This window comes from Carlito syrichta, unplaced genomic scaffold (assembly GCF_000164805.1).
Source record: "Carlito syrichta isolate Samal-C Ts95f unplaced genomic scaffold, Tarsius_syrichta-2.0.1 Scaffold143131, whole genome shotgun sequence".
In the NCBI taxonomy this organism is placed as follows: Eukaryota; Metazoa; Chordata; class Mammalia; order Primates; family Tarsiidae; genus Carlito; species Carlito syrichta.
In genome coordinates, this window is record NW_007087227.1 from 120,670 (window position 1) to 134,333 (window position 13,664).

Consider the following 13,664-nt stretch of genomic DNA (forward strand, 5'->3'; position numbering starts at 1 on the left):
CACTCACCTCAGCCTCCCAAAGGCGCAGGATTACAGGCTGAGCCACCGAGTCCGGCTCCTCCCGCCCTCTTAGGAAGGCCACGGTGTCGGGCAGAAGCTGACCAGTTCCTTAGCAGTATTTTGGGGCCATTTAACTTCAGCACCACGTTTCATTGATTCAGTGTGTACACTTCACCTCGTTGGGTTCAGGGGCCACAGGTGGGCAAAGGAAGGGATTGCAGCATCAGTGAGGTAGGAAGCTTGCAAGGAGCCACAGTGCCCAGAGGAGCAGATGAGGTGCTCCTTCCAGTCCACACCTCCTGGGCTTGATGGCACCCCCAGCGACTCAGTGGTTTGGTAACTGAGTGAATGCATGAACATGCCAGGCCCCCTTGGAACCGGTGGTGCCTACCAGGTAGTGGAGTGGTGGATGTAGGGGTAGGGGAATTGAGGTCCATGTGACTTGACTGAGGTTCTCGTAATGTAAACACACCCAGTTTACAGTATCAGTTTGAAACCTAGGAGGTCTGACTATGCAAATTATTGGAGAAAAAAGCCAGGACAAATTTCTGTGGACTTTTACCTTTAAAAATGTGTTATTGTGAACCACTTACAAATGAGGCACCACCACATTCAGGCCATGTAAAGTCTGTGTTATATAAGAATGTTTGCCCTTTTTTAGCTGACCTTTTTCCTGTTAGTAGATGTTAAGTCAATATAGGACCTGTGCAAGGGGACCAAGTTAGGTCCATTTGGGATGGGCCATGGGTCCTCATCAGGCCCTTTGGGTTCAACGTTTAGGATCCAGTAACTGTGAGCAGTACCAAGTTGTCATAAGAGAGCTCAGCTGTGGTTTGTCCTCCTTACAAAATCTTGAATTGATTTCCAGTGTGGCAGTGTCAGGAGGTAGGGCTGGGTGGATGGTGCTGGGTCAGGGGCAGGTTCTTTGCGATAGACTCATGTCCTCCCTTTCTGTGGTGAGTGAGTTTTCCCAGAGCAGGTTGTTATAGAGTTGGGCTTCCGTGGTTTCTTTGTCTTGCAACCTCTCTCTTTGTGTGTATCTTTACATATGCAGGGTCCCTTTCCACCTTCCACCATGAACTGAAGCAGTGTGAGGCCCTCACCACACGCAGCTGCCCAGTCTTGAACTTCTCAGTCATCAGAACCATGAGCACAACAAACCTTTCCTTATAGGGAAAAGGTTTTCCTTATAAATGGCCCAGCCTCCAGTGTTCTGTGATGACAACACAAAAGGGACCAAGATGGTCTCTTATTATTCTACAAGCTGGATCCGGAGGATTCAAAGATAAAACAACTTCCAGGGGTGCCCTGTTATATCTCTGAATCCAATCAGTAAAGACAACACACTGTTTTCTTAAATGATGACACATGATTTGCTAAAGGACATCGGAGTATTTCCTCTAACTTCAAAATTAAACTTTTGACTAATTCTTATAATTTATAAATTCTCATTTATTTAATTTCTACTTTTGCTTGATGTTGATTCTGAGAGCAAATTTATCCTTTTTGTTAAAATATTTTTTCTGCAAGCATGCTAAAAGTTACAAATGATTAATAAAGACTCCAAAAGTCATATTACGAATTCTCTATTTTTTTCTAGAGACATAGGGATAACTGATTTCTCTTCCATGCACTTGAGGGCTGCTTTCATAACCTAATCATGTCATGTGTATAACAGCCCACCCCCTGCCTCAGGGGGTTGCCCGTGTCACTTTCTGATCACTGAGAGTGGTTAATATTATGTGTGTTTACAAGAAAATTGTGTGCAAAGCATAAGATATTGTGAGGGTGGGGTGGGTGGGTGTATAACAGGAATGTCTCCATCAGGGCCATTTCTGCACCTTCTTACTTGAGCACCCCACCTTCTCTGACATCCCTCTCCTCTGAATTCACACCCATCCTTTCCTGACACCCCTCTCCTCTGAATTCATACCCCACCTCCCCCAAAATCTCTCTCCTCTGAATTCACACGATACCTTCCCCGACATTCCTCTCTTCTTAACTCACACCCCACCTTCCCTGACATCCTCTCCTCTGAACTTGCACACAGCCTTCCCAATACCCCTCTCCTCCCGATTCACACCCTACCTTCCCTGACATCCCTCTCCTATGAATTCACACCCCTTCTTCCCTGATATCCATTCTCCTCTGAATTCTTATCCCTCCTTCCTTGAAATCCCTCTCCTCTGAATTCACACCCTGCCTTCCCTGACATTCATCTTTTTTCTGAATTCACACCCATCCTTCCCAGACATCCATCTCTTCTGAATTCATACCCCACCTTCCCTGACATCCTGTTTCTCTGAATTCCCATGAGGTCTTCCCTGACATCCCTATCTTCTGAATTCATACCCAGCCTTCCCCAACATCCTTCTTCTCTACATTAACATCCAGCTTTCTCTGACATCCCTCCCCTGTAAATTCACATCCATCCATTCCCAACATCCCTCTCCTCTGAATTCACACCCCACCTTCCCTGACATCCCTCTCCTCTGAATTCACACCCCACCTTCCCTGACATCCTGTTCCTCTGAATTCACATGAAGCCTTCTCCAACATCCATCTATTTTCTGAATTCACATGCATCCTTCCCCAACATCCTTCTATTCTGAATTCACATACATCCTTTCCTGGCATCCCTCTCCTCTGAATTCACATGATGCCTCCCTTGACATCCTTCGTTCTTGAATTCACACTCATTCTTCCCCAATACCTCTCTCCTCTGAATTCACACCATGCCTTCCCTGACATCCCTCTCTTGTGAATGAACACCCTGCTTTCTCCGAAATCCCTCTCCTCTGAATTCACACCCATCCTTCCCCAATATCCCTCTCCTTTTAACTCACACCAATCCTTCCTAGACATGCATCTCCACTGAATTCATACCTCATCTTCCCTGAAATCCCTCTTCTATGAATTAACATGCAGACTTCCCTGACAGTCATCCCTCTCCTCTGAATTCACACCCGCCTTCTCCAACATTCTTTTCCTCTGAATTCACACCCAGCGATCCCTGACATTTCTCCTCTGAATTCACACCCCACCTTCCCTGACATATCTCTCCTCTGAAGTCACACCCCACCTTCCTTAAAATCCCTCTCCTCTGAATTCACACCCAACCTACCAAGACACCCCTCTCCTCTGAATTCAAGCCCATCCTTCTCCAACATCCTTCTCCTCTGAATTCACACCCAGCCTTCCCTGACATCCTTCTCCTCTGAATTCACATGCAGCCTTCCCCGACATTCCTCTTCTCTGAATTCACACTCAGTCTTCCCTGACAGTGTAAAGCTGCTCACTGAACAGAAAAGGCTGTGACCTCACCTGGCAGCTTAACTACAAACCCTGCTCCTTCTCCTTGGAAAGTTGAGGAAAACTGTCTTTGAAAAAATAAATGTCAAAGAGTTACTTTTTCAGCACACTTTGACACTCAACCTGTCTATGCTGGAACCAGAATTTAGACTCCAGTTGGTAACACGCTTCTTCCCCTCAAAGTAGCACATTGCCAGGCAAGGGAGTAAGAAGGACACTAAGCAGGAAAAGCATGTTCCTTTTATTTGAAAAAACAAAGGCATGATGAGGGTGTTCATTCCTGCTGAGCTCAGCATGGAGCTCAGATCCAAGTTCAGTTCCAGTCCCGCCCTGCCTCTGGAAAAGGATGCTCTGGGGAAGAACCGTAAAAAGACTGGGAAGATGGGATGCAGGGTCACAACTCAGTGCCAGGGCCTGGAAGGACATGGGGTTGCAGCTCAGAGAAGGGACCTGAAAGGTGTGACCACCCTGGGGCGAGGCGGGGATGACACATTGGCCTGGCTGGATACATCTGCAGCTCCCAAGTACCCAGTGAGCATCTTCCTGGGCAGGAACCATGGCCACACTCCATGGGGAAGGGTCTCTGGGAGATCCTTCCTCTGGCCACTACACTCAGCTGTGGGAAGGCTCCTCTGTGACTGTCAGGCAGCCTCATTTGTGAGCTCCTCAGGACATGTCTTTCCTGCAACTCTCTGTGGCTCCTGGGACGCACCTCATACCATGGTCATGACCTTCAGGGCCGCTGGTTGGAACCTGCGAATCTTCTTCTTCAGGGCCTTGGAGGCTTTGATGCGGCACAATTTGGGCATGGGGGGCAGGGGTGGCCTTGAGCCAAGCGGGGCCTGTGGTGGCTGCTGGGGGCCCCCTAGGAGCCAGGCCAGGTTCCCCTGCCCAGCTGCCATGCAGTCCAGCACCAGGCCACCTCTGCCCTGGGTGCTGCCGTCTGAGTCACTGTTAGACTCCAGGTCCCCGAAGCAGCTGGCAGTGTGGTCACTGGCCTCCCCCTCGCTGGTCTCTGCGATGGTGGAGTGGAGCCATGAAGCACCCTCTGAGGGATCCGACCCACTCCTGGTGCGGGCATCCTGACTGGCCAGTGCCCTGAGGGGTACTGCTTTCCTGGCCGTGGGCCTGGGGGGTCCTGGGCTGGGCTCAGGATAGTTGGTCAGGCGTGGCCGGGCTGAAATCTCTACACTGGACTGCCAGCAGCGCTGCCTCCTCTTGGTCACGGCGCCAAAGGGGATGGCCTCAAAGGGGAACAGCGCTTGGGCCGACGTGCGGTGGCCATCCCTCCGGGTCACCATTAGCGGCACAAAGAAGGGCACAGGGTAGAGGGTGGACTCAGAGCAGGAACGTCCGGGCACCTTCCCGGCCAGGGCCACTCTCCTCCTGAGCCCGGCCACTCCCAGTGGCCGGTGGGAAGGGCCCCACTCAGAGGGAGGTTGGGGGTCCATGTGGGCAGCCCCCTCTCTCTCTGGCAAGGGTGATGGCTGCTTCCCAAACCACAGCAACTTGTCACTGGATCGTCTCTTCATCTTGGTGACCTTGTTCTTGGGGAGGCTGGTTTTTAGCCCAATTGGAGAGGCCTCACGGGTAGCAAAGGGCAGGTGGACAAAGTGCCCTGAGCCCAGCATGGAGCTCTCATTGTCCCTACTCCTCGATAGTGACTCGACTCTATCTTGCCCACAGTCACGAGCCACGACAGGTGGTTGGGACTGGGCACCGGGCTGGGGGCCCACCCGCAGTCTCCCCATGCATGCAGCAATCTGAGGGGTGGGGACCCTCCTCTGCAAGGCTGCTGGGATGCTGGGTACCCACAAGAGGCTCAGGTCTCTGCAGCAGGGGGCTGCCCCTCTGAGTCAAGTCCCTCGTATCCTCCCTCCCTGGGGCAAGCCCCAGCTTCTCAGGCTGACCTCTCCCATCTTGTCTCTGGCCACCCTGCTTCTGTGGGGATGGCATTTCACATCTTGGAGGACCCTGCTCTCCCACATTGCCTCTTGGGGGAGTCCCCTGGCCCCGCAGACTCAGTAGCCTGTCAATATAGGCTTGGGCTGGGCCAGCCTCAAAGACTGGTCCAGTCTGTGCAGTGCTCAGACCCACAGGGCCAAGGAGGGGCTTTCCGGGGGGCCAGGGGCCATCGCTCTGTGGGGTCTCCTTGGTCAGGGCAAAAAGGGGGCTCTGCAGAGCTACAGCATGCAAGGGGCTGGGGTATGGGTATACCTCCCTGCCTCCCTGCCACACCAAATCACACTGGTACTTGGGTGGGATATCTGTCCCCAGGCAGAGGAGCCAGGTGGACTTAGGGTCCAGACTGGGTTTCTGGAACCCTGCTTCATCCGGCAGGGCTCTGTCCAGATCACCTGGGGACGAGAAAGATGAGCAGACAGGTTAGCGAGGAGAGGATTTAACATGGCATTAATTCCATTCTGTGTGTGGTGGGTGACATAAGGCTGTCCTCATCTTCTGCCTGAGAGTCCAGGCTGGACAGGGCCAACAGCTTATAGCCACGGGCCCTGTGCAGACCCAAGAGGGGGCTAGGGGGTCTTTGTGTCCTAACCCTGTCATCCCCTTTCAGCAAGAGCTTCAGGGGCAGAAGAAAGCATCCATTCAATGTCCTTGTGTTCCCCAGGGACATGGAGGACCCCAGGGGAAGGGGGTATCTGCAGTCACAGGATAGACTCCAGGCAGGCCAGGGACACACAGCCCTTCCCTGTAGATGCCCTGCAAGGCAATCCTGGGGGTATCTAAGCAAGACTGAAGGGGTATCCCAACCAATCAGGAAAAAATAGGCCTAGAAGCCCCCTTTTCCTTTTGGACAATGGAAGGTCTTCCCAGTCAGGGAGCAGTTCAAAGTTTTTGCGGGTTTTATTTTAACCTTCTGATGTCCATTTTAAATAATAACAAAAAACATGCCTTATCGGCATAGCAGCTGTCACACCCAGGGCAGGCATCTGTTTCCCCCTGCTCCCACACCCAAAGTGGAGAGGTTTCCAGTTGTGGTGGTCTGGGTCTGGTTGGGGCCGTGGGACACTCACTCTGTGCAGGTCTCCCTCATGTCCTGCCACATGTCCGATATGAAACTGCTACACTCCCGGGCCATCACCTACCTGTAGACACTGGCCTGGGCCGAAACATGTCCCATGTTTGGCCTGTGTCCCCTGCACTGCCCGGGAGCTTGCTGCCCTCCTCGGCAGCCTGGGGTCTCCATGTCGGCACGGTGGTCTCGTCGGCTGACCGGGGCCGCCAGTCCACCATGCCAGGCCTGGCCTTGGGCAGGTGGGCCACAGGCAGAGAGCCACCCAGGGAGGGAGACACACGGTCACTGCAGACTGAGGCACAGGAGGTGGACAGGGAGCAGGAGCCACCATCGCTGAGCTCGTAGAAGCCTGGACAGAGCAGATGTGTAGGTCAGTGCCACCTGGGCAGTGGACCTTCCAGGGATTCCACCCCTTCCTCCTGTGCTTGCCACAGCCCAGGGAGGGCCATGGGAACCCCTGAGCCAAGACTACAGGGGCCTGAAAGATGTGTTCACAAAACAGGAGGGGAGAGCATGCACAGGGCAGAATTTTCCATATTCTTCACCATGCCTCACAGTACCCTCCCAGCCCTGCCCTTGGCAAGGGACCCCTCTAGCCCCACTGCCAATGCCTGGTTAAGGATGGCTTCCCACTCAACTCAAGCCCTGGGACAAATCTCCATCACCTTTCTCTCTGTCCTCTCCTTGGCACCCACCCAGTTACTGTGAGCAGCAACCAGAGGAGGCGGCAGCTCAGGGGTCCTTCCAGAGAAGGGGGTAACTTAGCAGTCCTTCCAGAGAAGGGGGAAGCTCAGAGGCCCTTCCAGAGAAGAGGGGAGCTCAGGGGTCCTTACAGAGAAGTGTGGCAACTCTGGGGATCCTTCAGCTCAGACTTCAGGATATGCAAAGAAACCTAGACTGGGACACTGTTTTGCAAAAGAACAAAAAGCAATGGTGGATAGCATGCGGAGGATGCTCTTGTCTTGGGTTTGCCCTTTGATCACTTCCTACCAGTGTGACCAGAAGGAAGAAGCCTGATGTTTTGTTGTTCAGAGAACATGAGATAAAAAGCACAAGTCACAGGCTCACATATGCCAGCAGTGACCCTCTGGTGATCTATCTATGACCTTTATGTTAAGGGACCCAAGAGTACCCCAGGGAGGAATTAATATCCTCATCATCCTCCCTGAAAAACAGGCAGATTTTAGACAGATTCATGCTCATCAATTTTACAAATATATATTTCTGTTCCCCATAAAACAGTTCCTTTCACTCTCCGCATTCCCCCCACGGAAACAGGCCTGACAATCTGCTTCAGTCCAGAAAGAGGGGCAAGCTCATGGAGTTTCTTTTACATCAAAAGTTATGCATTTCCAATTTAAATATCTATCTACCTATATTAAGAAATATATATAAATATATATGTTCTTTTTCCTGAAGCACTTTTAAATTAAAGAACTTCATTTGCTCTACTCTTCCTTAGTACACTCTTTGTCAGGCTTGACTGCTGCCTCCTCACTTTCCCATCAGCCTGAGAGACCAGCTGGAGTGGGCCCCTCACTGCACAGATGCTGGTGGCATCAGGACCTCAGGCTCAGCCTGGCTGGGCTGGGGTGGGGTTGTCGTTCCTGCAACGGCTGCAGGGCCACGCACCTGAGCCACGTACCTGAGCTGGGCCTGCTGTCATTGTCTGGGGCCTCACTGGGGGCCGTGCCCACATCCAGCTGCAACTGGCTGATCTGTCGGTCCAGCTGGTCCAGGTGAGCCTTCAGGCCGACATCCTGCTTTCTCAGCCGGGACTGTGGGGAGAGGAGAAACCCGCGTGGGAGCCCCGATAGTGCAAGCGTCGTGCACTACGAACACAGTGTGCAGTGCAGAGCCCACACGACCCGTCCCCCGCCCCTCAGTGGCTCTCACTCATGCCCAGGCAATCTCCCCGCTCCACTGGCTGGAAAGAAAGCTCCATGGCTGCCCTGCCCCCAACCTACAGACAGGCTTTCTCTCCAATTACAGGCCACGTTATCCTCTATATATTCTTTCCTTCCTCCCTCCCTTCCTCCCTTTCTCCCTCCTTTCCTTCCCTCCCTCCCTCCCTTTCTTTCTTCCTCCCTCTCTCCCTCCTTCCCCTTCCTTTCTTTTTTGTCAGAGTCTCACTCTGTCACCCAGGCTGGAGTACAGTGGCACGCTCACAGCCACCGCAGGCTTAGGTGAACCTTCTGGTTCAGTCTTCCAAAGTAGCTGAAACCACAGGCACATGCCACCATGTTCAGCTAATTTTCTTTTCTTTTCTAATTGTCTCACCAAGTTGCCCAGGCTGTTGTTGAATCCCTGGACTCAGGTCATCCTCTCACCTCTGCCTCCGGAAGTCCTGAGGCTACAGGCGTGAGCCACTGCACCCGGTCTGTATATTCTTTCAGTTACACATTTCTTCATAAAAACAATACAAGCTTACGAGAGTGAAATCAGGATCAGAAACAGCACAAAAGCAAACCCTCCTCAGGCAGACTGGGGATATGTCCACCTTTTTTGCGTGTTTTTGCTTTCAGTTCCACATAAGCATTCCCCCTCCCTGCTGGTGCTTCAAGTTTCCTCCACAGATGCCTCAGAGTCCCTGGCTCTCCTCAGACTCCCCAGGGTCAGAATATCCCTGGGAAAGAGGTGAAGGCCTCCCTTGCCTGGTTCTGTCTCCTCTCCCTCCCTGGTATCTTCAGGAGTCTCTCCAACCGTGGTGGGTTTGGTGGGGCCATCAGGGAAGAGAGTTCTCGGCTGGACAAGACACCATAGGAGAGGAAAAACATCGGCTCCTTGGGAACTAAGGCAGCACGAAGCCCTGCCTGGAGGACCTTCTGATTTAGAAGCCCCCTCAACAACCCCCAGCCTTGCTCCAGGAGGCTGTGTCTTCCCCAGTCCAGGGGCCCCCATCTCCCAGACACAGAGATTTGTGTGTGTGTACGTGTGTACACACACATACATAAACAAGCATACCTACAGGCATACATAAGTAATATACATGTAAAACCAGTCCTGAACGTTTAATACACACAGACTTGTCTCTTTCAACAACAAAGCTTCTCCTTCTTTTCCCAGTCTGCTGCAAACGTTTCTTGTTTTGGTTAATAATTAAGTTTAAGGCAAATAATTAATGAATGTAATTATATGGTTGGTCTTGCTAAGAAGATGATTAATTGTATTTCAATTTTTACACAGGAAAGGAGGAATTCCCCAGAGCCCCACAGGATTTCTTCAGTCATTTCAAGAATATGCTAAACCATTGTGAGAGAAGTAGGTGGCAATAATGTCTTGCTCTCTTAGGGGAGAATGATTCTGCAAAGTTTTCAAGCATGAGGACGCACACCAGCTCTGGTGGGGGACTGGGTGCCTAGCCCAGGTCCAACACTCCTCCCCCGCCGTGAGTGGAGGGGCAGAGGACCTCATTCCACTCAGGTTTTCTTCCAGGACCCAACTCTGGGGTCTTGGGGCAGCCTCTGAGGCTTGCGCAGCAACAGAGTGTGAAGCTGTAATGCTACCTGTAAACCCGAACAGGGCAAAACATAGCACCAAATGGGACCAAAGTTTTCATATCCAGAGCCACCCAGCCTTGTCCACAAACACCAGCTTCGGACCCTGCATGTGTTTACAAAGATAAACTGGCAGCCAAGCAAACAGCATTGCAAAAGCCAGTGTGGCACTGAGGGCTCGTCCCATCCATCTGCGCCAAGTAAGCTTGGACCCACACAACGGCAGTGTGGGTCCTTAAGTGACTTTTTCTTTCCAGCCATGAAACAAAACCCATAGCACCTACAGAAAATTCAGTTCCTTCCTCAAGCCACACCTCAACGTTCACAAACACCTCTGCACCCTCTCCTCTTCTCAGTCCCCTCCCCCTGATCCCCTTCATCTCACCCCCGGGTGTCTGCACTGGGTTAATTGCTCTGTGGTTAATGTTTGGCCAGTCAGGCCTTCCTTGGCTGGTTTCTGATTAATGACCTAGGGACTGCAGGAGCACAGGGCTCTGGGCTCTCAAGATTTATTGTATCCTCAGGCCCAGTCTGCCTGGGCAAGACCCCCCTCCAGGAGTCATTTCATCCTGGTTAACCCTTACATTGTCCTTTACCTGGGTTTTCACATCCCAGTGCTTTTCATCACATGGTCGAAAGTCACAGATGTGACCAGGATGGACTACAGTTCACTCAAAGTCAGCCCAGGGCACGTCTGTCCCATGCATGTCCACAGCCAGCTGTGGGGACCTCGGTTCCTCATGTCCCTCCCTTGGCAGGAGTGCAGGGTGATGTCAGGGCAGCGTTCTCAGGGGATGATCTGGGGGCACGCATGTCAAGACCCTGAACCTGAGTTCTTCTCCCCTTAGGGTCTGATGCAAAGGGGTTCACATGGAGCTCCCCAGGCCATGGGGTCACCTGGGCACACCTGTAGATCCAGGTCCCACCCACTCCCTGAGATTGTGCAGGACTAACCCGGGAGCCTACATTTTTGGTTTTTTTTTTGAGTTGGAGTCTCACTCAGTCGCCCAGACTGGAGTGTAGTGGCCACTCCCGGCCACCGCAGCCTCGACCTGCTGGGCTCCGGCAATCCTTCCGCCTCAGCCTTCCAAGTAGCTGGAACTACAGGTGTGCACTACCACACCTGGCTGATTTTTTGATTTATTGTAGAGATGAGGTCTTGCCAAGTTGCCCAGGCGGGTCTCGAACCCGCGGGCTCAGGCAATCCACTCACCTCAGCCTCCCAAAGTGCTGGGATTACAGGCTGAGCCACCAAGCCCGGCTGGGAGCCTGCATTTTAACAAGCTTCCCTGGGCACCAAGTGTCTGAGAACTTCTATTCCAGGGTGCCATCTGTGGCCAGTCTGGTTCTTTGAGGCATTTTCTTTCTTTATGCCACAAGAGAGTGATCTGACTCCAACGTGCCCTGGCTTCCCCACCGACACATCCTCCCATGGCCAGCAAGCCCTATGGCACACATGTGGAGGACAGAAAGCAAGGAGCTTCGAGTTCAGACGGAGAGATGGTATCTGAAAAACCTCCTTCCTTCCCCATGAGCTCAGTGCGTACAGAGGAAGCATTTCACGCATGAATTCCATGGCCATCACCTCTGCACTGAGGGGAGAGTGTTATTACCCAGGTTTAAAAGCGGCCCATCCATCAACAGCAAAGGGGCCCCAAGTTCACAGATTGGACTCCCAGATAACAAGAAGCTTGCAGGGTCTTGTGGAGGCCCGGCCCTCTCCTTGACCCTGAGTAAGTCTTCAACCCTGCCTTCCTTTGTTCCTCTGTGTTCACCAGGCAGGCAGTCAGTCCAAGGAAGACACCAGGCATCATGTTCACAGCTGCAGAATCAGCCTTGCAGCCGCTGGCGCAGCATGAGATGCTGGGACCTGCCAGTGTGAGGGTGCTGCTGCAAGCCGCCACTTTCGGGACAAGTCACAACCAGCACCATGGGGAACTGGAAATTCCTCAGGATAGGATTTCATGATGCGGCAGCACCCACTGGTGGAAGATGGAGTTTTCTATCTACCCATGGGGTCACTGAGTGCCGGTGGGTGGGGGAGGTCTTTCTACTAGAGCTGTTGGAAAACATAGCCCTTATAAAGATGGAAATACCAGCCCATCCTCAGGGAAGGACGGGTTCCCTAGGTAGCAAGCAACAAGCACAGTCAGCTCTGCCTGGCCTTCCGGGGTGGCAGGACATGGGGGGCTCATCCATCTAGAAATTAGAACTGGGAGAGACTGGATGCTGGAATCACTCTTTTATTGCAACAGCAATAAAAGTCACTCATTTACTCATTCAGCAAACTCTTCCTGAGTGCGATGGCCACACCATCTTTTGTGACAAAGCAGCAGGTGTGAATGAGCCTGAGTGTGATGCCACCATCTCCCCTGCACAGTTGAAATCCCTAGAAATGGGCAACCCCTTTGGGTCCCCTCCCACTGTGGAAGCTTTTCTGTCCTCTTAATAAATCTTGCTTTCTCAAAAATGAAAATAAATAAATAAATCCCTAGAAACATTCTCATACGAGAATTTCAGAAGGATAAAGCTCTGAGGGCCAGATAAACATCCTTCCTGTTCTCACAGCTGCTGTCCTCATACCTGTGTGAGGCCCAACCGCTGCAACCCCAGGGTGGGGAGGATCTGGGTGGTGTGACTGTACTTGGAAAAGCCTCACCTTTGTGTCCTGCACTACAGAACTGTGTCAGTCCTAATTTTTTCCCTGTAAGAAAAATGTAAAAGTGTTAATCCCTGAGCTGATGTCACACAGATTCAATTCTTCTTCTCTTTTGATCACGTAATCCACTCCGAGAACAAAGTTGCAAGACAAAGTCTGCGTGTTCCTTCTGGTCCCCACATTAAAAAAAAAAAAAGTTAAACAAAAACCTGTTTGAACTTCTCTTCCAAAAGGCTACTTGTAATTAGAGGCTGAGCACTCACAGTTTGAGTTGTATATTTCTTAAGCCAAGTTAATCATCAACTGTGCTCTTACGCCCTCGACAGAGCAATTCAGGCCAGCATCCCACCAGCACCTTCCTGTCACACGCACCACACATCCATGGGACACCTAGCAGAGGGCATGCAGAAGCCACGCGTGTCTGGGTGCAAACACACAGACATCTGGACAGATGGCCAGGATGTGGTCACTGTGTGGGTAAACAAAGCCTCAACACCAGCTGCGTCCCTCTGTGGGGACAGAGGAGAGGCCGCGAAGGCAGGGTCCAGGTGGTTCCGTCTGCCACCTTAGTCTTCTGCAACACCGGAGATAACAGGCACCTGGGAGGTATCCCCAGACCCAGGACTTCCCAGTTCTCTAATCCAGAAGCCTTTACCAGGTTATCATCAGCACAGCTAAGCTGACAGGAACGCTGCAGCCTCCCGGGGGGCCTTTTAACAGGACAGATTTGAATTTCTCAAGTGAAAGAGATCCACTGAGTGTCCCAGAGGTAATTCAACTAGATAGAGGTCTTCCTATAACTTTTTCATTTTCTCTGTTAAAGAACACTGCAATACTGTAAAATCTCTTTTGGGTTGTCTCCAAGAAGTTAAACGAGATTGTGCAACAGAGTGTAAGCAGAGGAGCCACAACTCAGCGTCTCCAGGCCTGCCAAAGGCGCCCATCCTTAGAGCAGTCGGCCCTTGGAGCAGCCGCACGTTGCTGAGACAGACCCCAGGCAGGGAAACCACCAAGCTCTGGATCACAGGACACACTTCTCCCTCTCTCCCTCTTTCTCTCTCCCTCCCTCCCTCTCCCCCTCTTCCTCTCTCTCTCCCTCTCCTCCCTCTCTCCCTACCTCTCCCTCTCTCCCTCTCCCCCATCTCACTTTCTCTCTCTCTCC

At 52.0% G+C, this 13,664-nt stretch overlaps 1 protein-coding gene across 1 annotated transcript; it reads right to left on the reverse strand.

Annotated features, from left to right (window-relative positions):
* Positions 1–3,550: 3,550 nt before the first annotated feature.
* On the reverse strand, positions 3,551–6,579 carry DACT2 (dishevelled binding antagonist of beta catenin 2). The gene is made up of 3 exons (XM_008050174.2): positions 6,417–6,579; positions 5,049–5,669; positions 3,551–4,930 (listed from the first exon to the last, which is right to left on the reverse strand). Exons 1-3 carry the CDS (start codon positions 6,562–6,564, stop codon positions 4,026–4,028), a joined length of 1,674 nt encoding a protein of 557 aa, XP_008048365.1. The 5' UTR covers positions 6,565–6,579; the 3' UTR covers positions 3,551–4,025.
* Between the last annotated feature and the right edge of the window lie 7,085 nt (positions 6,580–13,664).

Coding starts and splice junctions, on each gene's coding strand:
- DACT2 (XM_008050174.2), bottom strand. CDS start 6,564: ATGGTGGACTGGCGGCCCCGGTCAGCCGACGAGACCACCGTGCCGACA. Junction 5,670..6,416: donor GCCCAGGCCAGTGTCTACAG/GTAGGTGATGGC, acceptor TCTCGTCCCCAG/GTGATCTGGACAGAGCCCTG. Junction 4,931..5,048: donor CATGCATGGGGAGACTGCGG/GTGGGCCCCCAG, acceptor TGCTGGGCTCAG/GGCACTTTGTCCACCTGCCC.